Source organism: Hesperophylax consimilis, chromosome 4 (genome assembly GCF_061612785.1).
Source record: "Hesperophylax consimilis isolate HC1 chromosome 4, BYU_Hcon_1.0, whole genome shotgun sequence".
NCBI lineage: Eukaryota > Metazoa > Arthropoda > Insecta > Trichoptera > Limnephilidae > Hesperophylax > Hesperophylax consimilis.
The window spans coordinates 33,778,453-33,804,812 of record NC_142839.1 but is presented as its reverse complement, the minus strand read 5'-3'; the positions used below and the strand labels follow the sequence as shown (position 1 = coordinate 33,804,812).

Here is a 26,360-nt window from a genome sequence, read left to right as displayed (position 1 = left end):
AGGGCAGCAAAATGGGACGGCATGCGGTCTTTCTTCGGCGCCTTTCCTTGGAGTACTGTATGCTTTAGCTCCGAGGACCCATCAATTTGTGCACGCGAGGTAGAAGAAGTAATCACATCAGCAATGGATTGCTACATTCCCTTCTCCGTCAAATCCTCTGGAGCGGGCACAAAACCGTGGTTTGACCATCGCTGTGCTGAAGCTGTCAGACTCAAAAATACGGCTTTTAATGCACTCCGGAAGATTAGCTCCATGAATAACCTTTCGGAATACCGAAAACGGGCAAGGGATTGTAAGAGAGTTCTAAATAGAGCTAAGAGCGATCACGACCAGAGAATTGCGAAAAAGCTGGCTGACTGCCCCACTGGTAGCCGTGCTTTCTGGTCACTCGCTAGCTCGATCGGAAGAAATTTCTGCAGAACCACTTTCCCACCTCTGACCAAGCCTGATGGTCGGCTGGCTAACTCGGCCCGCGAGAAAGCTGAATTATTAGGCAAAATTTTCGCGGAAAACTCAACTCTTCAAGATAACGGAGAGACTCCCCCTTCCATTCCGCACTGCGGTTTTCAAATGGAGGAACCGAAGATCCGGAACAGAGAGGTTCTCCGAGTCTTGAACGAGCTGAAAGCTGAAAGTCGACAAAGCCAGTGGGCCGGACGGAATACCTGCCTTGGTCCTCAAGAGGTGTTCTGCAGAAATGACTCCAGTGCTCGCGAAATTATTTAGGCTCTCTCTCAAGGGTGGAAAGGTGCCAGATCTTTGGAAAAAGGCAATCGTCCACCCAATCCCAAAAAAGGGGGACCGTTCCGACCCTTCTAACTACCGCCCCATAGCCATCACTTCCATACTCTCGAAGGTATTAGAAAGGGTGGTTAACAACAAATTGCTCACATATCTCGAGAATAACAATATCCTAAGCGATCGGCAATATGGATTTTGTCAAAACCGATCGTGTGGCGATCTACTCGGATATGTAACGCATATTTGGGGGCGGTACATGGAACGTTTTGGTGAAACCCAAACCGTTGGGTTGGATATCTCCAAAGCCTTTGACAGAGTCTGGCACCGGGCGCTTATCGGGAAATTACCATCGTATGGGATCCACCCAACCCTGCATAGTTGGATTGCGGACTTTCTGAGGGGAAGAACAATTCAAACCGTGGTTGACGGCTCTTCTTCCTCACCGCGCCAAATCAATGCGGGGGTGCCACAAGGATCTGTGCTGTCTCCGACGCTGTTTTTATTGCACATCAACGATCTCGTTGAATGTGCACCAATTCACTGCTACGCTGATGACAGCACCGTTCACGAGGGTTATCTTTTTGACAGGCCCCCTTCCACCTATGATGTCCGAACAGCTCGGGAAGTTTTGAAGCAAAAAATTGACCACCACCTAGAGATGGTTCGTGCCTGGGGTAAGGCCAACTTGGTCAGTTTCAACGTCTCAAAAACCCAAGCGTGTCTGATTTCGGCAAAGAGGGAGATCAATGACTGTCTGGTGCAATTTGATGGGAGCACTCTCCCCAATAAAGACTCCATTGAAATGCTTGGAGTTACTATATCAGACCAGCTCAAGTATCGGGGATCCATAGAAGCCCGAGTAAATCAGGCCTCCAAAAAGTTGGGCGTCTTGTACAGGGCTAGGAGATTCTTCAACAGTGACCAGCTGCTGACCCTGTACAAGTCTCAAGTCCGCCCAACTATTGAATTTGGGAGCCACCTTTGGGCTGGTGCCCCAAAACACTTGATAAACCTGCTTGAGTCTGTGGAAAGGAGAGCGATCCGTCTGATTGACAATCCGTTGTTAACAGACCGATTGCCTTCTCTGATGCATAGACGCAATGTAGGCATGCTGTGTCTGTTCTACAGGTATTTCAATGGAGCCTGCTCCAAGGAGCTAGCAGCATTGATTCCTGATGCACCGGTGCACGTGCGCGAAACTCGACGGACACGAACTGAACACCCGTTCACGGTTGACGTTGGCTTCATGAGAACGGGCCGTTTTTACGACTCGTTTTTGTGTAAGTCGGCTCGTATGTGGAACGAGCTACAGGCATCTGTTTTTCCTCCCTCCTATAATCCGAGCCTCTTCAAGGCCCGCATTAACAAATCCCTTCCTACAGCCCCTACCTTACTCCGCCTCACAACGCCGCCCAACCGGGTGGTGACATAGTTCCCCTGTCTGTGCACTGCACAGGCAGGGACACTCTTGTGAGGTGTCACATAAAAAAAAAAAAAAGATCTTCTTATTATATAGATTCTGCTTCACGGATAAGTTGGTATTTGTATACAATAAATTGAAATCATTACAATTAATTGAAAAGCATACTAAATAAATAGAGAACAAAAATATTTTTTAAATATATTTTTTTGAGTTCCTTTAATTAATTATTCAGATCAACGGGTTCCATTTCTTGCTATTTGGATTAACACAGTACTGAAACTAATTTATGGTAATTTAGACACGGCTGTATTAAACGCCATAACAAAGCGATGAATTTTATCAATCCGAATTCGGTATTGTCATGCAATCGATTTCAACTGAGATTAAATATTAATAGATCTTTCAATTATTTCGGATTTAAAAAATTACATTGTTTTATACATACTTCGTTGAAATTATTTCTGCCTATCATATTTAAAATCTAGGTTATTTGTTGCTCGATTATACAAGAATACAAGGTGATAGGTACTAAATGCGAAATATGAGTATAATGTTTGTACATTCTATTCCAATTCCAAGTAAATAAATACATGTAATATGAGCAGAGATGTGCTTTATTTCAAATAAATCCATTTGAAATGGAAATGCAAAATGCAAAATGGGTATTTTCCATTTTGCATTTTAAATGCTTTTCTCGATGCATTTTCCATTTTAAATGCTTTTTTGCAACATTCTTCCTACTATCTCCACTCTTTTTTTTTCATAAGCCCCAAATGTTAGTCGGTCCTCATCCTCGCTATGAGAGATAATTAACATTTGTCAAGTTGCTCCCTGGTAGGAGCCCTGGCAATTGAGTGATATCATTACAAAAAATACTGATTCAAATACTGAACATGGGGCCATGACGCTGTAATATTAAATGTTAGATAGCAGTTTCTATGTTTTTACGTTGGCAACATTAGTCCCGCGCAATTTTTTTGTGGTTTCATAATCTGTAGTCGTGGTGTTTTTTGATTTACCATCATGTAATATGTTTGTTCTACATTGATGTCCATTATTAAATGACGAAATTTTTTATAAATTCTATAATTATTTTAATTGTTTGACCTGAGAAACCATTTTGCATTTTCAATGCATTTTGAAAATAGGTATTTTGCATTTTGCATTTGAAATGCTTTTCTAAAAACCATTTTGCATTTTGCATTTTCAAATGGAAAAGTTTTGACCCATTTCCATTTTGCATTTCAAATGGTTTTGGGTATCCATTTTGCACATCTCTGAATATGAGATATATTAAGCCAACAAGTTCGTGTAGTTACTTGGTATATTTTCAGTAACGATTGAGATAGTAAATAGGGAAAATGGTTGAAATCTTTTTTTCCGAAATTTGCTGATTTTGGAAAAAAAAGTAATGGAATAATTGTCCGCATCGGTGCGGAAATTCAATTTCGGTAGGGGACTTTGGTAGATAATGGTACATCGATTTAAGAATATAGGTACATATCATGTATAATATTATGTTTATCTATTTGAAGCCTCAGTACTTGCAGTTTGAGACTATTTGGAGATGGGGCCATCAATATCGAATATTTATAGTTATAATCATGCTTTTTCCATGTGATTATCAAACATACCAATTTAGGTTGTCTGTGCTAGTCTTGTGTGAAATTTGGTTTAATGAACTCAAATTTACTTTGTCATTTTCAAAATTGAACTGATTTGGCAATATTTCAGACTATTCCGTGACTTTTTACGTGTCTGATCTCTAAATAAACTTTGTTGAGAATTGTCCATAAATATTGTCTCCCTTATTCTATCAGGTCATTCAATATTTACCATGAAGTGACAGTCACCATGTATAACATTATTATTTATCTGCTTTGAAAAATCACTGAAGCATAGAATGGCAATACATAATAACGTAATAATTAATAACACATTACGCATAATATTTTTGCAATGTATCAGACATTAAGTACGCACAAATGAATCGAATACGCCAGGATCACTTGAATAATGGAAGGTGTCGTAACGAATTGCAAGGTAAGTTACCGGTTTTAGGTCGCAGTGAATGATGTTCTCAGCTTGCAGCAGTCGGAGGCACTTCAGCAGAGAGCTGGCGAATCTCCTGATGAGACTGAGGCTGAATCCCTGGTAGTTGTTCTTCTTGATAAGCTCGTAGAGGTTGATGCTGCAAAAAAGAAACACATTCAAGTACTCCTAGAACCAGGGATGATTTAAAACAATGTCAGTTTCGAAAAATAATATCTCAAGTATTTCAGTGAAGAATTCTAGGATTCAATCAGGGCTAGATTAAAGGTTTAGCAAAATAGTTACACTCTTTGGGCGATGAGAGAGAGTCAGAATCACGTAAATTTTTATATTCTAGATTTTTCATGATCCATTTATTTGTGATGCAAAACTGCGAATACATCAAGTATTCAAAAATAAAGTTTCCACAAAGCAGAATAATGGAAGTTTACAATAATATAACTTTCAATAATTCCAAAATTAATTTGAGGCCTCATTTGAATTGAAATGAAAATAACCAACTTTGTTTTAAGTAAACCTGCTTTGTATTCTGACGAAAAAACCTAAGGCTTTAAAACAGTTGATATTTTTCATTAAAAATATTGGTGTAAACAAAGTTTGTTAATTTCATTTAGTAATTGAAAGTATTCGTTAAATATTTAATTGCAAAATAATAGCCATTTTTACGTGTATACGCGGGCACCATAATCCCTGTGTTTGAGCTTTTAAAAGTTTTATTGCGAGCCTTGTTACAAGTACAGTGCTTTTTATATAGTTTCTTTCTATGAAAAAAATGTATCAGAAAGCGAAAACTATTATTTTCAATGCCGCGAGCCTTTCTATCAACACTGCTTTTAATGTAAAAAATGCTATTTTTTATGTACCTATGCTTTTTGTAGACTTTTTGTTTTGTACCTTGAACAAAAGCTTGTATTGAGCTTGCTTGAAGTTTAAAGGGCTTGCTTAATTTTGGTTATAAATTAAATATTTCATTAGTAACTTATTTATTTTATTATATTTTTTTTTATTTTTTATTTACCAATATAAAGTTTTCAACATCTTCTCGTCTTTCTGGTCCAGTTTGTCTTACTTCACGTTGATTACATTATATTATTTGCAATCTCCACTCTGCGTGCAAATTACTTATAAATAAATGTAAAAATTTCACACAGCACTTTACTTAAAACGTGAGACAGCGTATCACCAAATGACGCAAGGTTTTCGTGGCTACGTTCTGAACAAACGCCAATTCGCCTCACTGTTCTACATATTAAATTACTTTCTTACTCTACTTAAGACCCCCATTCCAAATTTCCAACATCTAACACACTTCTCCTGAATATTTTAAATTTTTAAAGGTCTTAAAAAATGTATATGTTACTAGTGAGCCCAGCACTGTTTCGCTATTGCTAATGTCTTTCTCGGACGTATCTGGAAATCTTAAATACCACAAAGATATTGATATTTTTCACTGTACCGTTAAAACGCTTAAAATCAAAATTACCTTTAAATGTACTTAAATAAAAAACTGTTTTTTATTTTTTTTAAATTTTACTTAGCAAGTACATATCAAACTTTTAATGTGTACTTGCTTCCTAATCTGTAGCCATAACAAAAATTATAAAAAATGGAACTTGTCTGGTTTATGTTATGTAATATACATAAAACTGAATGCTTCCCGAATATTTTAAATAAACAAAAAAGATACCAGAAATCCCTCGATAGAAAAATTGCAGACTACGCCTCGAAAATGATTTTAAAAAACATGCCATAGGAATGATAAAATTTACAGCGTTTGTTTCGTTTTGTTTTCCGCCTGTTAATTATGATCATTTTTTTTATATTAGAGCGCTCCCTTTATCAATCGTATACGTCTCTACTTTAAGCCATATTCAGTAATCTTCTTCTTCTTAAATTTCACCTTTACTAGTAGATCGGTATCATTTCTATCAACATTCATATGTTTATAATATTACATTTATGAACGTAAAAGAAAACTCATTAATTTCAATCCCACATCTCTAACAAAATAGCCGAAGCGAAATGAACAAGGTTGAGAATTAGACGCTTTGATATTTTGAATATTTACAGCGGATGGACAGAAAAAGTAGTGTGAGAATGTTTTGAAGAAGTGGATGGAAAAAGATGATGGAGACGTCTCATCCAGATATAATTAAGGCTAATAATATATTAGACGGGTCCCTACAAAACAGTATGAAAGTGGATGAAGCGAGAAGCGGATAAATTTAAGGTTTGTTAATTATTTTGTGCCCAAATGGATTAAATTATTGAAGTCTTCAAATACGGTACGTTAACGTACCTTATTATGGAAGCTTTACGCCAAAACGTCTTAGTTTCTACAAAAAGGTTAAACTTTATTGATAAATTACGTAAACTAGTTTCGCTGTATAATTTACGCATTAAAGTATCGTCCCAGTTCATCAAAATCAATTTTGAACTTAAATGAATAAGCTAATAAATCTATTTCCCGTCCGTCTGAAACATTAAAGTCTTATTTTTTCAAGTTTCCTAGGCGCCAGCTTTCGTGAAATTCAAAACAAACTCCGAGAACATCCACCAATCACCATAAATTGATAGGCTAAATATTTTACGGGGCTTCGATAATATATTGTATATTCATAAAGTACGTAATGAAAAACATAAATAGCGTGACTGAAAGACCGCCATCGACCTAATGCATATTTCGGTGACAAGCTCTAAATGGAGAATACGAACCAAAATTAAGTTTACAGAAGAAAACGCCTTGATCAAATTTGTTAAATGAAAAACGATTGATTGACAGATGATATCAAACGGTAACTAACATCAGTCACTATGTAATACTTTTTTATCCATAAAGCGGTAAAAACAGATAAAATGAAAGAGTTTTTATATGAACTTTAATAATCGATGATCGTTAGTCATCATTTCTGTAAATATGTAGTTCATTTTAATACGTCATTGCGCTCTCATGCAGAAAGTAATGTTGTTTTTTAAACCTAATTGCGTAAGGATCACTAGGTAGGTGTGAGTACACTTTTCCGTGTTATTTCGTGGAGACAACTGAGTAAATGATTTAAGGTATTAATAAAATGATTGTGACAAGTGAGGCATTCCTTTTTCGGAAAGTTTGTTTCAGTGGCAATTCTAGGAAAAAATATGTCATGCTCAGTCCAAAAAAACACGGTGGTATACAGGTCACGTACTAATTTTTACCACGTAATTTGTTTGACGCTTAGCTGTAACCCCCGAAGTAAAGAAAAATACGATAATTCGTTTTACGGATTATTTTGAAAACTGCATGTTTACAGTAAAGTTTAACTCGCAAAACCGCTCTGGCAGGAGAAACTGCATTTTCGAAACGTTGTTTTAAATAGTTTCAACACTGTTTATTGACCACATTTGAGAATCCAATAAATTTTCCTTCTCTTTTACCTCTCTTATTATCTTAACAACATTTCCTAAATGGAAATGCCAACTGGCTTCACTCAATTGAAACATTTGAGCAGTCGGTATCATAAAAAATAATAAAATCATATTTCTCTAGTCGTTAATGGTTTATTCAACTGACACAGATTACATGTATGTCATACAATGTAAAATACAGGTCCGTTTAATGCCATTGCTTTTTATGTAGAATCTAGACCACTAATGGCGTTATTCAATCATTTAAAAACATTGAAATTAACTTCTTACTACCTATCAAATGATATTATGCTAAATGCCCAATTCAAACAATGTCAACTGACATCAAATACAAGCGTCCCCCGAAACTTTCGTATCCAAAACCATCGAATAATAATTGGAAACTAAATCGCTGGAAATGCACCGTATTAAAAGAGAATACGAACAATTTGCCGAAGTAATAAATTAATATTATCAATGCAGGGATCACGATATTGTTGGGGACTTTTCCGGGACACGCAATCCAGGCCGTAACTAAAGGGAGCAGGTTAGAAACCCGAAATTACGAACTATCCTACTTTTACCCCTACAACCGGCATCTCGGACAAGGTACGGCACGAATCAATAACCCCACATTTTGTGACTCAATAAAAAAAGGATAAACTTGACGAATACTTTTTTACGACAGAAGTAAGACCACAAATTACATTTTACCCTCGTATTTAATAAAAGAACTGAAAGCAAAAGTACGTTGTTGACCGAATGGATAGAAAAAAATCATGCATAGAGTGATCAAGAATCTTTTATGGGCAATCACATCTCTTTACTCGTACGAGGGAAGCGTTGCACATATCAAAGTAAACGATGATTTTGTGAAGTGATTTGATATCATTAAAGGTGTTAAAAAATGCTGTGTTATGTTACCGCAACTGTTTAACCTGAGCATGGATAATTGTAATAACTAAAATACGTCGCGTCGTTTGTAGTATGCTTATGATGTGGTGCTTACACTTAATAGTGTGAGAGATCTGCAGTCTCTCATGATACAAAAACACTGCGAAAGGTTATTTAAAAGGTTTTTGTATTTGGCATTTTTGTTCTTGAAAACCTAGAAGGCTGATTGACATTGGACATCGACGAAAGTTCAATTAATTGAAGAATGACCGTAACAGAAACTGATGAAAATAAATTGTTGAAAAATAAACGCAAGGATTGCGGTCAACAACAGAGTTTGGACATTAATACTATTACATTTAAATTAGGCGTGGAGCTCACAAAATAATTACGGTAGCAGACTAAAAGCAATTGATTAAGATTCTGTGTGAAGGATGAAGTATTCGCATATAAATTAGAAGATCCAAACAGATTAACACTAAGAAAATAAAGCTTAAATGGTTCGGGCATGAACAGCGGAGGAAATAGGGCTGGGAGAATATGTGTCGCATTAGTGTATGGAAGAAAAAGTCTTTAGTGAGTAGTAAGTCTTAAAGTAATTAGTGTATGGAAGGGACGTCTTAGAATACACCTTAGTGGACTCTACCAAGAGACAGAATAACCGAAGCTAACTAACTAACTAACCATCAAGCCGTTTCACTGCTAGGGTAGGCAGAGAGGACGGACCGCCAAACAACTCGGTCTTGGCACACGCTCCTTGCCTCATTCACATTCATACATCGTCTCATACATACTATTCTATTATTCTCGAGTATCTGATTCACTTGAGGTCTTCCTCGGGGGTCCCCGACTTCTGCTACCATTCGCACTTGCATCATATATCCTCATTACACTCATTTCTTCGCTCATTTGCTCTATATGCCCAAACCATCTAAGCGTCCCTTTCTTAATCTTACTCATTACGCTTATATCCGCCTTGCACTCTTTACGGATCTCCATATTCCTCACACGATCATACACAGTTTTACCACACATTCAGGGATCTCATTTCAACAGCAATCAATCTACTTTCATCCTTTCTTTGCCAGTTCCATGCCTTACTTCCATATATCAGGGTAGGTAACGGCACTCCATTGTGGTCTGCTAACTTCGCTTCTTTCGACAATTTTTTGTTAGTGCCAACTGCTTTCAGTCCTTCATTAATAAAGTTACTTGCAGTTACCCTTCTTTCAATATCTCTGTTAGCCTTCCCATCTCTTGTAAACATAACAGAAGCATATAATAAAATTCTCTTACGGCAATACATGAATGTGAATAAGCAGCAAGGAGTCTTTGCCAAGACAGAGCTATGAAATTGCGTGATGGTTAATTAGTTATTTAAATAATACTCTTGTTATTTTTTTAAATTCCTGTATTATATTTTCCCCGTTAAAAACGTGAAGTTGAATTACCAAGCGCCCGCATGCGGTCTCGTTACGCAACTAACTGCCGCAGCATCGCCCGCGTTGCTGAGAAAATATAAGAAAAAACGCACTGATAAAACTGAGAGTCAGATAATTCTTTAAACAATACCACTTAAAAATTTCGCAAGAACTCTATTCACAGAATGTTTCCTTAGATAAACAAGATAGATTTTTTTTAGTTAAACATGAACATAAAAAGTATGCAAACATCGCCAAGATAATACAAACCAATCAAGAAAAATGCATAAAATGAAATAGAAAGCAATGACGACTGTCTTTTTAACCCACTGTTTGTATTGTTATGAATATATTTACACTATCTTTTCACAAAAGTGTTATGTGATTATTTCAAGCACAACTTAATTTGGAATAAATAAACATTGAAAAGAAAACAACGATTTGCAGCGCAGTTCGTTGTAGGACTTTTCTGCTCTAGACGAAATGACAATTTTCATCTTTAAACGAACCGCCTTCAAATCAAAATCCTTCAAGTTGCGTAAAACCTCTAAAAATATGTGAGCTGGGTAAATTATAACACAGTTGCAAAAGTGTCTATCTAAATAGTGTAAAAAAATGTTCAACTTTGGAAATAAATCCGATCTTTTGTTTACCCGTTTTGGGATTTGTAGTTACTTAAGGCGAAGCTTAATGTTAAATGACTATTTTGATCAATCTTTATAACGAATTTGTGTAAATTGTGAATACCAAAAAATATGATTTAGATAAATTAAAGGTTTGACTATCGTTTCGCTTGAGTAGAATACAAATAAAAAAAATAAATTACTCAATAAAAAATATAAATGTAAACTACTAAAAAAAACATTTTATTTTTTATTTTGTTGTTTATTTACATGTTCTCTGTAAAAAATAACATGTAAAAGCCCAGCCGGGGGTGAATTTATAAATAAATAAATAAATGGTTAAATCAGCAGCATGAAGATCCAAGAAAATAAGAACCAGAACAATATGTCATGAATGTTTGAAATACTAGGAAAAACTACCTTTAAAAATACGACCAGAATATTTTCCAACCAGCGTAAAGTTCCCTGCAGTGTCCCTAAACGAATAAAAAGAACATCACTATATCCCGATACGCCTATATTTTCCTCCACATAAAAACTTTCCGGCATTATATTGCGTATGAACCTACCACCGAGAGTTCCGTTAAAACCTCTCCTTCTATTAAAAGCGTCGTTTATGAGAAAGAGGAAAAAGTTATAACGTATTGTATGTCTACGTGCTTGTAGATTTTATTCTACAGCTTGTATAAAAATGAATTTAAAAAAAGATAAGGTCACTCAACTCGCTTGTCATTCACCCTCCAAAAAATAAATCGCATGGGATTACTTTCAACTTTTTCACGTTTTCAATTAAAAGATTATCTTGGTTTCTGGGTGGGCTGATGTAATTGGGTAGTAATAAAGAAGTCTGATGGATATATCCACTGGAAATTCGTGTAAAATGGATTAAGCATTTATAAAATATGTTTTTTAAGAGCCTTATCCAACTCGATCGGCTCTGGAAGACAATACGCTCGATTCAGAAACCTGTTATTAAATTAACGTTAAGGCGATGCCGTAAGGTTATAACGTAACCTTAACGTAGCAGTGCAAAATCATGTGTTTTGGTTTGAAAATTTGGTCGCCTAGAAATGTTTCAGATGCTTTAAATAAATACCGCGAGTATAATACATCATGGCCTTTGAAATAATCGAGTATTTTTTAAGTAAGTCTTTTTATAAGCCCAGAAAAAAATAATTTATAAGGCCTATGAAATTGCTTTAAAGTTCAAAATTTCCTACTTACGGACCCATTTTCGGTTATGGTTTTATTGTATAATGTGGCAAATTAAGTAATTTATAAAATGATTGGAAAACATTTAGATATTTATGCCTGAACATCCATAAAATAAAATAAAAGGCACTTTTTGGCCATGTTTTTTTCTCGCCTAAATCAAAACAGCTGGATGGTGTTAAGCGGGAATTTAAGCCTTATCGCCATCTACGTAAGGAGTGTTATTGATGGCAGCTCGATTCAAAATATTACACGACGTAGTGCATCGCCTTAATCCCAATTGCGTGAAGGATTTTAAGGATGTTATTACGATGAAGGAGGATGGCGTCAGAAAGGATAAGTGGCAGAGGAACTATGAAAAATTATTAAGCATTCAGATCTAATATATATTTTTAATTTCTAAGTGAGTCCCAAATGCTCCGTCTGGAGCCAGTAAGACTATGGCATCCCCAATTGAGGTATGTTGTGTGACTGAAGGTAGTGGGGAGGGGAAGGAGATATTGAAGAGTAAATTGGAGAAATACCGGCCTATTCAGATTTGGTCACCAAACACGGCTGAAACCATTTTAATCAACGTCAATTCTGAACGGTGGTCTTACACCAGTGCGATACTGAGAGTATCTTCCACTCTGGAACGTGTCGCAAATATACTACATATTATTTTAAACTTATAAATTGTAATATAACACAAGTTTTTCAAATAAAATTTTAATGTTCGAGAGCTTTACCCCTCAAAAACGAATGTCGTCATAGAAACATATAAAATGAAGGCCTCAGCACGGGCAAGCCACCCAGTGAGGCCAACATTACTGGAAAACTTTGAAATGTAAAAAATTTTTTACCAAATAAAAATAAAAAAAATAAAAAAACGTATAGTTGTAGATGCGTTTAAATATTATTATAATCATGCACATTTCAATTTTAAATGTTGATTTTACACTTCGATACTGGGAAAAACTTATTATTTATTTCAAGAGGTGTAATAACGTGTTCAACTTATCACTTATTTAAAGATATTAACGAATGATTTATATTATTTTTTGCAATTATTAAAAGCATTTAAATACATTATAGTTTGAGTTTTATTTTTCTGGTGTTGATAAAAGCTCCGCGATCGCGTGATAGCAAATTCGTGAAGTTTTTGTCGGGTAGAAAATAAACAGACGAAATGCATCAACTGTTACCTACCGCGGGGAAATGACGCTAAGTAATGCGTTTCTGCATTTAACCAGCGAATGAATGAGCTCAAATTTTTCGAGTTTTGTTCCCAGGACAATCGAGTGGCGTGTTGTTTCAGGGGTGGGACTTACTATGGAGATTGGCACTAGACATAGACAACCCCTTGGATGTATGGAAATTTGATTAAAAAACTGACATGAACGTCGTTAAAATAATTTTTAATACATTTTAGCACTCAAAGATAATAGTATGGGAATTTAGGGTGAGGAGTTTTTTTTAATAAACACAATCGGGACGCAAATGGTTGTTACAAATTTTGTAAATTAACACTGGCAAAATAATTATTACTGAGAATTGAATGTTGGGATAGTTCTTTCAATGGAAATGACTTTTTTAGCGAAATGCGATTCTAGCGCGCTGTAATTTCTGCTATTTTTTATACAGAAGTTTATGTAATACATATATATACAGAGTATTAAGGGACGCTCTTGAATTACTTTAACCCATGATTCCTGGCAATATTTAGACTAAAGTATGTAAATGACATTCGGTTTGACTTTTTTCACTTCAGTGATATTTTTTTTAATTAAAGAAATAAAAAATTCTTTAGGATTAGACAGCCAGGGTCAATGTGAGGGGTTTTGCGGTCACTTGGCTGAGTGACCAGTGACGAAATGTGGAAGAATAAAATAAAATGGTTTTGAAAAATTAAACAAAAAAATATCAAAATAGTCACCGGAGATCAAAATTTTGCCTACATTTTTTACTCAAAATAATGTCAGGAACCACTGGTTAAAGTATGTTGTACGATCTTCAAGACCCTGTATATATATATATATTTTGTTACAAGCATTTGAAAATTTAATCATTCATATAGGTCGTTTGTAAAAACAACCATTTTTATAAACGCTAAGAAAAAACATAAAACTAAGAAAAACTTATTTAGAAAAAAAAAAATTATATATGTGTACCGATTTAATAAAAAAAATCCCTCGTAGGCAAAACCATGCACTGGGTGTACTTGCGGGAAGAAGTTTGTTTAAATCTATTTATTATGTACTAGCTGTAACCTGCCACGCATTGCTATGGCGTAGTCTGTATGTGTAGATAGAAAAAAACAAATACGTATAAAAATAATCCAACAGATTATGCTGTTTTTTTCAAAAAAGTTAGTTTTTACCTGTATATAATATAGGTTTATAAAAACACACGCGTATTCGAATGCAACGTTAAATTTTATTTATATAGATTGTGCATATCGATATTTTATTTCCACATATGTATATTTATTTACATTTACATTCTTTTTATAAATTTAGGTATTTTTAGAGAAAGGCAGGAGTGAAACTAGGTCGTACAAGAAACCGTACTGCGGCAAATGACAAATGTGTACAAGAACTGCTTTACTTATTAAACAATAATCGAAATATGTCACATGATTATTGATTCAATAATCATTATCGTCAGTAAAATAATCACTGCGTCATTTGTTTTCTGTTTTAAACTTTAAAGGGCTTCTCACGTAGATATATGTTTAAATGATAAAGGTTACAACGCAGTACGAGCATTATTTCAAGTTCACGTAAACGTTCATTTGAACGGCTTCAAATCAGCAATACGTTTATAGAATACGCCATATTATGGACGATACAAAATATATTGCTACGATGTTATGTGCTTTCTATTTGGTAATGCGTAGTTCTACCCGTGGGTAAGGTAATTTAGTTAAATAAGCCTTTGTAAATTATAATATTACTTTGAAATTATAATGTTCTTTTCTGATTATAACGTTTAACAACAAAACATTTACTATTACCCAACTGCTCAGTCCATTCAAATTACAAGTACCTAATCATTTTCAATTTATAAATTTACTCGCTCGTAAACTGTGGAAAATACCAGAAACCATTTAATTATTTTTCAGAGTAACATGTATCCTTTTACCTGTAATACAAAGAAACATTTTATATTTGAAAAACAGCTTTTTTGAACATTTATAAATTCTCTACAACTCGTGTAAGGACTGGTGGACAAATATATAGTATTTTTCAATGAGAGTAATCCCTAATTCTTTTTATCTTTATATGATAAAATTAATGGGCGGCTCATATTGCGCAATTCATAAATCAATATATTATATGTATTTTGAGTTTCGTAAGAAGTACTAATAGGTACATGCCTTTACTACATTTTGTGAAAAGTAAATACTAGGTAGCGTACTTACGTGAAAATTCGATATTTATTATATTAATGAAATAAAACAATTTTTTTTTTTTGTTCAAAACCACGAATTTTTATTAATTTTAAGACCGACCGGTTTCGCTTCACTCGAGCATCGTCAGGGTACAAAATTAAACTAAAAATAAAAATATAAAAAATAAAAATAAAAAATATTTATTATATTCATATCGATATTCAAAAATCGATTATGTATCAACCTTGGTTATTTTTTTTAGCATGACAGCTGTTTTCTTTTTTACGGAGCTTTTATAGGTCAAATCAAATTAATCAGAAAAAAATTATTTTCTCGTTACATTTTTCATGTACATGTTACAATATTAAGTGTGAATAAATTTAAAGGGGATAAATTTAAATTTGGAAAGAAGGAAAGAAGGAAAGAAGGAAAGAAGGAAAGAAGGAAAGAAGGAAAGAAGGAAAGAAGGAAAGAAGGAAAGAAGGAAAGAAGGAAAGAAGGAAAGAAGGAAAGAAGGAAAGGAGGAAAGAAGGAAAGAAGGAAAGAAGGAAAGAAGGAAAGAAGGAAAGAAGGAAAGAAGGAAAGCAGGAAAGAAGGAAAGAAGGAAAGAAGGAAAGAAGGAAAGCAGGAAAGAATGAAATAAGGATTGATAATGTACGTTACCTCATCAACTCGAAACTTATGCAGAGATGATTCCTGAAGTAGAAGTAATCCAGCATGTGAATGACGTTGTGCTGGCCGTCCTTGTCCTTGGTCCGGAGGTGGTCCAGTATGCGCACCTCGATGAGCGCCTGGTGGTGGAATCGCTTTTTGTTACGGATGATCTTGATGGCGACATGCTGGTTGGTGCGGTGGTCCAGCGCCCTGATCACCTGCCCGAAGCTGCCCTTGCCGATCACCTCGAGTATCTCGTAGCGGTAGCAGATGTGGTCGTGGGCAACCTGGACACCAAATTAAATACAAATGTTATTTATTTTACCTTCTATTTACAACCACCTATAATAATAATTTTAAAAATAATCTATCTGCATTATATTATGGTGCTTAATGTTTCAAGTAACTTTGCCAAATATGTGATCGCTAAAAGAGAATGTTTGTCGATTTCTTGGCTTAAAAATGCTGAAACAATATTTTGGCTACCACATCATTTATGTATTATATTTTGAACAGACATGGTAACTGACCCTCCAACTCTCCCAACGCTCTGACTAAAACTACCAAATAATTGAATTAATCTTGAGCATTTGACGAAGGTATTTATGGCTTTAAAATTAAGGTCTTTTTGGAGTTCTTTCTGGTACCTAAATCAACTTACCGAATTGTGACATAGAAACTTCGAGCATTGGTGTCTCAGAGTGGGTTTACTTTTTTAAACATATCTACCTTTTTTTCCGAGAGTGATGAAATTTAGCACACTTAACCTTCAAGGCGGAAAAAAGGTCACATGTCTACATGAGATTTCGAAAAACCACTCCCACCCCGTTTTTTCACCTCTCAAAGCAGAATTCGGATTCTCTTTGATGAAATTTTTCACACTTAACTTTCAAAAAATAAGGAGAATAGGATAGCGCCGGGACTTCGGTTAATTCTCATATAAAATAAAATATAATTTAACCCATAATGTAAGAAATTAGGTATAATATTTACAAAACATTTGCAAGCAGCGGTGAAAATAGTGTGAATGTGGAGAGATATCAAGAATCAACTTTATTTCCCAGTGGCGGTCGGTAACTTTTCACCGACCTATAAAAATTCAACATTTATGATTTCGCTGTAGCAATTTTTTATTTTTCAAAATTTAAATTTTTGTATGAATATTCTGAGAACTTTGGGGATGCTGCGCTTTCCCAGACTGAAATATTCGAACAAAAACACGAACTTGGGATTTTTTTTATCTACAACAAAATCATAAAAGTCGTATTTTTCAATCTTACCACTCTAGCTTACTGAAGTCACGGACCGCCACTGGTAAACATGTCTTTGAAACTGCAACTTCACAAAGTTATTTCAGGTACATTTCAGAAAGCCCACTTTTTACGTTCATATCGTGAAACGATTCATGATAATCCAAGAAAAAAATGGGCTATTAAATTGATTTTAATTTAAAATGTCACTATTTTTATGTGAACTTATTTTTACATTTATTTACTAAACTAAAATAGCATAAATCCTAGTAGCTCGGGTTTCCACAATATCTGGGAAGTGGGGGGGGGGACTTTTATACATTTTTTGTTAACCAAACGCCAGCAAAAAGTTATACTATCTTGTTTATCTTAGCCGAATCGTTTTCCTTACTTTTGTGTATAAACGCTTCGTGGTTTTGGCTTGAAACAATATGCATAGTATACGTATAGTATGCAACGACTCAGTTTTAAAATACAGCAATAAAAACTATTCCATTTAATTATATAAAACTCTTGCAAAGTTTTCCTTTCTCTTACATAAGAGGTAAGAATTTTTCAATAAGAAATTTTCTCTTAAAGAAAATCATTTGTCAATGTTTAATACCATGGAAACTTTTTATCACTGTTCACGGGATAGCATTGAACGAAGATGGTTTTTAATCACTGTTCACGGGATAGCATTTAACGTGGATGGTTTTTTTTATCACTGTTCACGGGATAGCATTTAACAAGGATTTTTTTTATAACTGTTCACGGGATAGCATTTAACGAGGGTGGTTTTTTCACACGCATCTAATTTTCAAACCATTAATCAAATTATTGCGAAATGAATAATTACTTTTCTTCGCTAACGAGAACTTGTTGAAATCAATCTGCTTGGAAAGTGGACGTATTAATGATGCATCTTTAGTCATGTGTCCACTTCCGTTAATCATGACTCAACCATGTTACGTATTAAGAGGAACTATCAATTATCTCTGATGATGAATTGGAAAAGTCGTAGACTCTTTCTTGCATAACAAGGTCGAAACACTAAACCGCCTGGTAGATACATACAGTATAGTACCATTGATAAACAACTTTAAGAACTTAGAAACTGACATATAACTGCAATGGATATATACAGCCAAAGAGGGTTGTTTCGGAATATTTCCAAGGTATTTTAAATGTGCTACATATTTCTTCTTTTTGAGGTTGTCGCAAATAAAAATATTTTTGTATTTTAAATACACTTATACATTTATGAATTGAAATATTTTAATTTGAACAAAAAAAATGTTTACTCCAAACGTCGCTAAATTGTAGAAAATGTGAAATTTTGAAAACACTTGCCTTTTATTTAAGGAATTTGCAAGAAAACTGTCTCTTCACTTTTTATCTAGTTTGTAGGTATTGTAAGAATATAACAAATTCCAAAATTATAAGGTCTCTATTTAAAATTTGGACATGGAGGATAGATATTTTGGCTACACCTGTTGGTAACGAAAAGGTTCATCAAAAATGATGAAGTAAAAAATATTTAAAAAAATTATAATTATAGTTAGATTTTCTCGAATAAAAAATCCAGTGATTTTTTATTACAACACTACAATACATGATAACAATGCTCTTGAGACATTAACACAAATCAAAGACTTAGGCAATCAAATCTTTCATTTGTTAACCACATAACAGAAATCTCTAATAATGGCTTAAAATGTTGGGATTTATAACTAGGCTAACCAGAAACTTTAACAATATAAAGTGTATTAAATTGTTATATTTTGCCTATGTAAGAAGTCAACTTTAGTACAATTCTCCTGTCTGGAACATGTACAAGCTGTTGAAAGAATACAAAACAATTTCTTATGTTTTATAAATTTTAAATTGGATATTACAGCAATTATGTTGATCTACAACATTCTAAATGATTTAGTTAGTTAATCTATAAAATTCTAAATGATTTAGTTGATAGTCCGGTGTTGCTAGAATTGATAAACTTCTGGATTCCACAATGTAATACTAGAAGTCAGGATTTATTTCAGTGCAGAAATTCTAGGACTAACTACCATATGTATTCCTCTTTGCCCACAATACTAATGGAGGGAAACAAATATACCAAGTCAGTGGAAATCTTCAATTTAATCTTTAAACAAAAATAAAATGTTTGTTAATGAAGCAATTCAGTTATGTACAATAAATAATGTACATTTCTTAATATTCACATGTAAAAGCCCCGAAAAAGGGCGTTCATTAATAAATAATTATAGTTCACAGAGAATAAAAAAAATACATTTTCATAAAATGTGGCATCAGAAAAAATATTTCAAAGCCGTTTTCATCCCGAGCTACGACACTTTGAATTTTCCATTGAAAACGACACCCATGTAAAAAAATAAATACGAAATATATAATAATATAATACGAAAGATTATTTATATTTTATTAAAGATTTCCAATCCACAAAAACCTTCTCTGAATTACAACGTAGTACAAAGTTATTAATTATTTCATTAATGGACAATATTATGTCATAGTGTCACAGAGCGGAACATCGAAAACACCCATAAGTGCTGGCAGATAAAAATAAATCAACAATAAATATGGCGTATCGTATATTACACGGGCTAAACAAAAATTATTTCGTTATTTTCATTTACAATTAAAATGAATAAATAATGAGGTATTTATTTAATTACGTTACGTCAACCGACGCCAACATTGAATGTCAATATAAATAATAACTTTTCGATAAAGTAACGAATGTTAGCGAATTCTTCCGGCATGCGTGGAAATATTGGTCATGGAGTTATGCAACAGTGAAATCTAAGATAATATCTGTTACATGTATTGGGTGATAGCTCTTCACTCTGGTACAAACGCCGTATCGGTGATGCGGTCTTTTCTCACGCTCGATCGATAAGGCTTCTTTTATTAACCGGAACATCTCCTACTCGGTGACCTAACAATCTTTACGCGTAGACTTTTTTTACGTTGAGCACGGAGTGAAGTTTTAAAATGTTTTTGTAATTACAACTTAGAATCCTCGTCGCCTCATCAAAACAAAACATAAGTGAAAGCGAACACAGCGTATTGATTAAGAGCTCTTTGAAATAATGTCACTTTCCGGAATTGCGCTTATTGGATGCAGATAAAACCACTAAAGAAAAGCAATGCGCAAAAAACATATAATAAAAAGTTTAATTCTGAATACTCGTTGTTTGCAAAAAAGGTTTTTCGACGAATTGCCCACATTCCGTGTTATACACGAGGGTTTGAATATTGACATGGTCATACAATGGAATAAGCCGAGGCACAAATCCCCGGGGATTGCACTGGGAAGCATTTTGCTGTTTCGTATCTAGGTAGTAGCATGCATTAAATATAACACCTGTTCGATGAAACTCGGAGTGCCGAAAGAGCAAGAGAATTGTGCATTCTGATTTTGATGTCATCTATGTAAACAGTTTTGACCAAGATGATCATCCTATCCAAAATAATTCAACAATTTTTATTTTTTAAACAATCGACGATATTTTTTTTAACAAATTTATATCTACAACCCAACAAATGCTTTGTATCTTTGGTACTATTTATATTTTACCAAGATATATTGTGAATCTAGTATTATATTTGATCGCAATTGTATATTTTTAATTATACAGTTTCTCAAATGGTAATAAAGCACAAAAGGAGAATATGTATAATAAAATATTATTTAAAGTACTCAATAGTCAGCTCCATTCTGATGGCAATTAAATCAAATGATTAACTTTACAAATAATATTATAGAAGGAGAATGAAGGTTTTAGGATAGGCATTGCATAACATACGCACCCTTGAACAGAGAAGACTAAATATTGATTTAAATGTTCTTTTCAAAATTGTTAATACTTTAATAAACTGCCCTTTTCTACTTCTTCAAATCATGTTCAACGTTCCTTGAATTGGTTCCCGACTTATAAATTATATTCCATTACATATTAAAAAATATCAAACTAATCTGGGGTACCTTTACCGAGAATGTGCCGTAATTTTAACGAGACTTATAAAAGTCATTCCATTGATTTGACAATGTTATCATTGGCCATATTCAAATCAAATGTTTACAAGACTTAAAGCTCTCTATTGTGTTGTTCTAAAAACTAATTACTGTTACTGTTATGAAATGTATATGTAAGTGTATGTATGTGTGTGTGTATACATGTATTCATGTAGGTGCATACATGTACATTATTCTTTACTTACAGTGTTCTTGTTGTAATATACTGTGAAGCATATTATCCATTATGTCATGAATGTTGTGTTTGTCTGTAATTAGTGATAGTATCAACCATGTTAAATGTAATTGTATTTGCGAGAGCTTTGATATGAATCACTGTTGACAGACCTAAAAAAATATATACGTAAATATATAAACTTCAAACGTAAAATGTAAAAATATCAATGGCGTAGTTACTGAAGAAGTCAAAAAAGGTGAAACAAATAAATTTACAAAGTTTTTGCAATCACAATAGAACTAATTAATATAATTTTTTCATCATCAAATAAACGCTGTATCGTAAATATTTGCATGTAAATTAGTTTGCCGTTAAGGTAGGTATGTAACGAATTATGAACAAAGTGACATAAAAAACACTGACTTTAATGTGTTGAGGTGTTCACAATTATGTTTATCTTTGATGGACAAGCCTATTGTTTTTTTTTTCATTTCCGTTGATTGACTGACGAATCAAATCATTCACGGAAAATACAGATTACTACTACACGACACAGACGCACAACGTTGCAATGAGTTACCTATCTGAGAAAATCGTTCTATCTCCGGCATTTCCTTAATCAGTCAACGATAACGTTTTTACGAAATAACACTATTTAATTAATCTTAATCGATGAAAAACTGACTTCCGACCAACTCTGTCGATAAAACTGCGTGCAAAAAATTCACGAGCACTCGGAACCCTGTCAAACCAATATTAAAAATTACATAATTCGTCTAACTAATTTAGCTTCAGTTGTCTTTTTACAGCTTTGAGATTTTTACTTCGTTTTTAGTTAGATTGCAAACATCAATACTACCAGTGCTTTTTAGTAGATTTATTTCTATAGGTACCTGAGAGACAAAGGACATCATGTTCATTTATACAGCTATACGGGAGAGAAGAAAAATGGTTATTTTAATACAGTTTTTAATTAGGTTATATTGTATTACTGTTATAGGTTATTAACGATGATCAGGTAAACTTTCAATAAAACCACAAGTAAGATAATTGGGTTTATTAAACCGAGTACAAGATTGCGGATACTAGCTTCTGGGATATGAGAGAAAGATCTACCTACTACATTCAAATTTATAACTGTGTCACCTGACACTGACAGAGTCATCCACACTACTACATTCATATTTATAACTGTGTCACCTGACACTGACAGAGTCATCCACACTACTACATTCATATTTATAACTGTGTCACCTGACACTGACAGAGTCATCCACACTACTACATTCATATTTATAACTGTGTCACCTGACACTGACAGAGTCATCCACACTACTTATTTATTGTACAGGTCGGAAGAGAAAAATGTCATAATATATAATGTAACGGCACATGGTGTCACTGGAAAAAGGGTTTAGATTAGAGGTTTACAGCAATAATGTATATGCGTATTATTTATAGTGCTATAAATAGGCTCCTAAACGAAAATATTATCTGAAGTGTAAAATTTAATTTTAAAACAATCTGTTATCATTTTAGTTTTTAAATAATGCTAGTAAAAGTGTAGCTATGTAGATTGTCAAATTGTACGATAGTTCTGTGTAAATTTATTTTTTGTAAAAATAAGCATGATGTACTATACCTCCGAGGCACAGATTTCAAAGTTCATATTATTGTCAAATTGATTCCAGTAACTCTCTCAATTCGAATCCTAGATATTTATTGTTTGATAAATTGAGTTTCTCCGTGTTTTTATCGGTGTTTTTTCATGAATCATGTCGAAAAAAAAGACAAACGTTTATCGATTTGGGAACAACTCTCTCAAAAGTATTTGTTCTAAATTATTTAGTTCACTCGGTCAAAAGTGTAACAGTTTTTGTTATGTTCTGCACATACAGTGTTACGTCCGATTACGAAAGAAGTTCCCAAAACATTACTCGGATTAGCATTCATGAGGAAACGTTGAATGTACGTGAAAAAACACCGGTATTTCGTATTATTATCAACGGCAACAGTTTAGCGAAAAATTCTCATATATATGTAGGTAGGCTTAAATTAGCTTCGATGCGATATTGATATATTTTCCAAGGGCAAGGGTTATGCAAATTATGTTTTTAAACCTTAGCTTTCGTCCTAGCCCCTTGCTTAGAGTGATAAGCTTAGAGTAAACTGAATATAATAATGAACATTTTCTGAAGCTGGTTGCCTACAATAGTTATTGGTTAAGTGCTACTCTTATATTGTTTGCGATGCCTGTGATATCATGTTTTCGTGTATCATAATTTTAACATAAAGCTACACGGAGAAAAATATGTATTGCCAAATTATTAAGAATCTCTTCTAATTATTTGTAATCCGGTTACGGGATTGCAGGCCCTTAAAAATAAATTGAAAGGTTTCCTGATAAACTTTTAGTAAAATACAAATGTATTATCACGATTTCGGAACACGTGCTCATAAAAATTCTAATATTTTCGCATTTCGTCATTATATATCAAAGCATATGCAGGTACATGATCACGTGTTCCGATATATTACGAATTTACTAAAAGTTTATCAGGAAATGGCCTACAATCCCGTTTTTAACCGGATTACCAATAATATGAAGGATTCTTAATAAATTTATTATCGATTTGAATCGATATTGATGAAATTTACAAGCTTTAAATGTATACAAAGCATTAAATGTTCTCATATCCTGTAGGATGTTAGGGATCAAATAATAATTAATGATAACAAACTGATATCGCCTTAACGTTGCGAGGTACATAGTATTATATTTATTAAAAATTTAAATTATTTCTTCTCGGGAAATAGAATCCATAGGCGTTAATGGTTCAAGTTTCAGATGATACGTGTAAACTTTACGCTCTCATTCTAAAAGGTTCAAACAAAAATTTTACACAAACTAAATTCGATAAAACACGTTTTACGAAAGCGTGAATATATTATAAATATTTCAAACAAAAACATCGTTGTAGCAGGGTGTCCCACATACATATTTCGAGCTGCGCATACGATTTTAATGAGACAGTGTGATTTAATATCACGATTTTTTTAAATGTGACACCTTTCCCACGTACAACATGCTCTCCGCAGCACAGATACTCAAAGCTGGGCGTGTCTCATAATTAGATTTTAAAACTCGTTTCACCCTTTATATCTCTAATGGGGAGCGGGAGGAGAGCTGGATAGAAAACTCTTCCCAGAACACTCTACTCTATGTACCGTGCTGTGCTGTGATATCTCTTTCCCCTTTTCACTCCCCCTTTACCTACCCAGCCTCCGGCCTTGTCCTGAAACTTTATTCATTTGGTGGCCTCCGCAATGTTGTTAACAAGCAATTTAAATATTTATTCAGTTTTCATGAAAATGTTGCCACTGCTATTTACTCCCTGCGGGGTTTTATTTTGTAAATTTTCGTAAACTCCTATTTGAAATGGTAGTGAAAATATTGAAAATGTTATCACTCGTGCAAATCTAGGATATGGCAGTGTTTTCTGAGGTGAAAAAAAAACAGTAAATATATTCCTACAAACAGGTCTCCAACTCGTCGTGGAAGGAGTTTATAAATAAATGGTTCTTTTAGATTAATCAGGGATTTAATTAATACTTAGCGTATTATAATGGTAACTCGGTAGTCGACATAGCTAGTAGCTGGCTAATTGGAATCTGACACAGTAAGTTTCTCTGGGAGCCTTACCACTGGCCATGGCGACTACTGGCCACTGGTTCCATCTTGCGGACTTCCACGCAAGCTCTATGCACTGCCATCTGTGCGTGCATCTATGAAGCTCTTACTTCTCAACATATTTTAAAACAATATTCCTCTGTATTATTTTGATTGTATTTAAAAATTCTGCTTGTTTGTCGATTCCACACCTGAAGAAATCCGGTTGTTTGGAAGTAAAAGAGTGGACAAGCCTTCTTTCGGATAGCAGTGTCTTTACCGTAGAAGGCTTCAATGTGATTATTTAATGGAGGATAGAAAATATTATAATAATCAGATCGTTTTATAACGTAGCAGCCCGATGGCATTATTTCCGTAAATGATAAAAAAGGATCTAGTGGCCTCAATGGTGTCATCTTTATTTTTTCTACTTTGCACTTATTTAATAAAACATTACTGTTGGCATGTAAAATAAGTTTTAGGTTTAAGTAAAAAAAAAAATGAATTAATCTCTTTTTATTAAATGCAACCATTTGAATTTCAGTTTCGTTTTAGGGAATGAATGCATTATGGAAGCGGAAATTGACCCACTTCTCGACATCCGATCGAGCTGACACGGAAGATAGACTCGATGTCGAAGACAATGAATTCTATCAACTTTTGATGGCAATCATGTACGCACATTGGAAAATACGCATTTCTCTGAAATTTGATTACGTTAGAGCAGTTAATATACGAAATAATTGACGGTCCCACCCGATAGGCATTATGGCGATCTTGTTAGCGATATTGACTCCAATCTCTGGGAAGGAAGGTAGAATCCTCAATAAAACCAAAAAAAATTTTAAAGACATTTGAAAATAGATGTATTATAGCAAAAACACTTGTTTCAATCTCTAAATAGTATAAAACAAAGTCACTATCTGCGTCTGTCTGTTTATGCGCTTAGTTCTTCTAAACAACTAAACGGATTTTGATATGGTTTTCACTTTCATTTAGAGAATTTATCCCGAAAGGTTTATATATATTTATAATACATTTATATTATATTTATATAAAGAAGAGAAACATCGATGTTTAGTAATCAAGTCGTAAAAATATTTTCGGGCGCTTATATCGCTAACACTGGCTAAACCTTACGAGATACCTCAAAATAATGTACTACGGAATCGTATATCTTAAAAAGGCCTACAAAAAAATCTGCAATGGTATTATATGTCTATTTCCTAAGGATAACCCCCAGCAACGCCGGGACACGTCAGCTTGGTATTCAATAAGAAAGCGTATTATAATTTTGAAGTAAAAATAAAGTTTCTCTCTTATAACGTTTTATCACTAGTTTATTTTTTAATGTAAATAATTTCAAACAAACATCAAAAGGCAGAATTAATCTGACCTAACATAACCTGTATATTCTTGTAGCTATTCTAAATTAATTGTCTGTGGGCGTCATTGAAGAACTAC

At 33.8% G+C, this 26,360-nt stretch overlaps 1 protein-coding gene across 1 annotated transcript in view; it reads right to left on the bottom strand.

The window, feature by feature from the left end:
- The window catches only part of Dyrk2 (Dual-specificity tyrosine phosphorylation-regulated kinase 2), a 131,588-nt gene that overhangs the window by 57,082 nt on the left and 48,146 nt on the right, over window positions 1–26,360 (bottom strand). The window contains exons 4-5 of the mRNA XM_089631437.1: window positions 15,787–16,064; window positions 4,217–4,355 (exon numbers count right to left, since the gene is read on the bottom strand). Of these exons, the coding sequence (XP_089487563.1) occupies window positions 4,217–4,355; window positions 15,787–16,064 (417 nt within the window). The remainder of the gene's footprint in view (window positions 1–4,216; window positions 4,356–15,786; window positions 16,065–26,360) is intronic.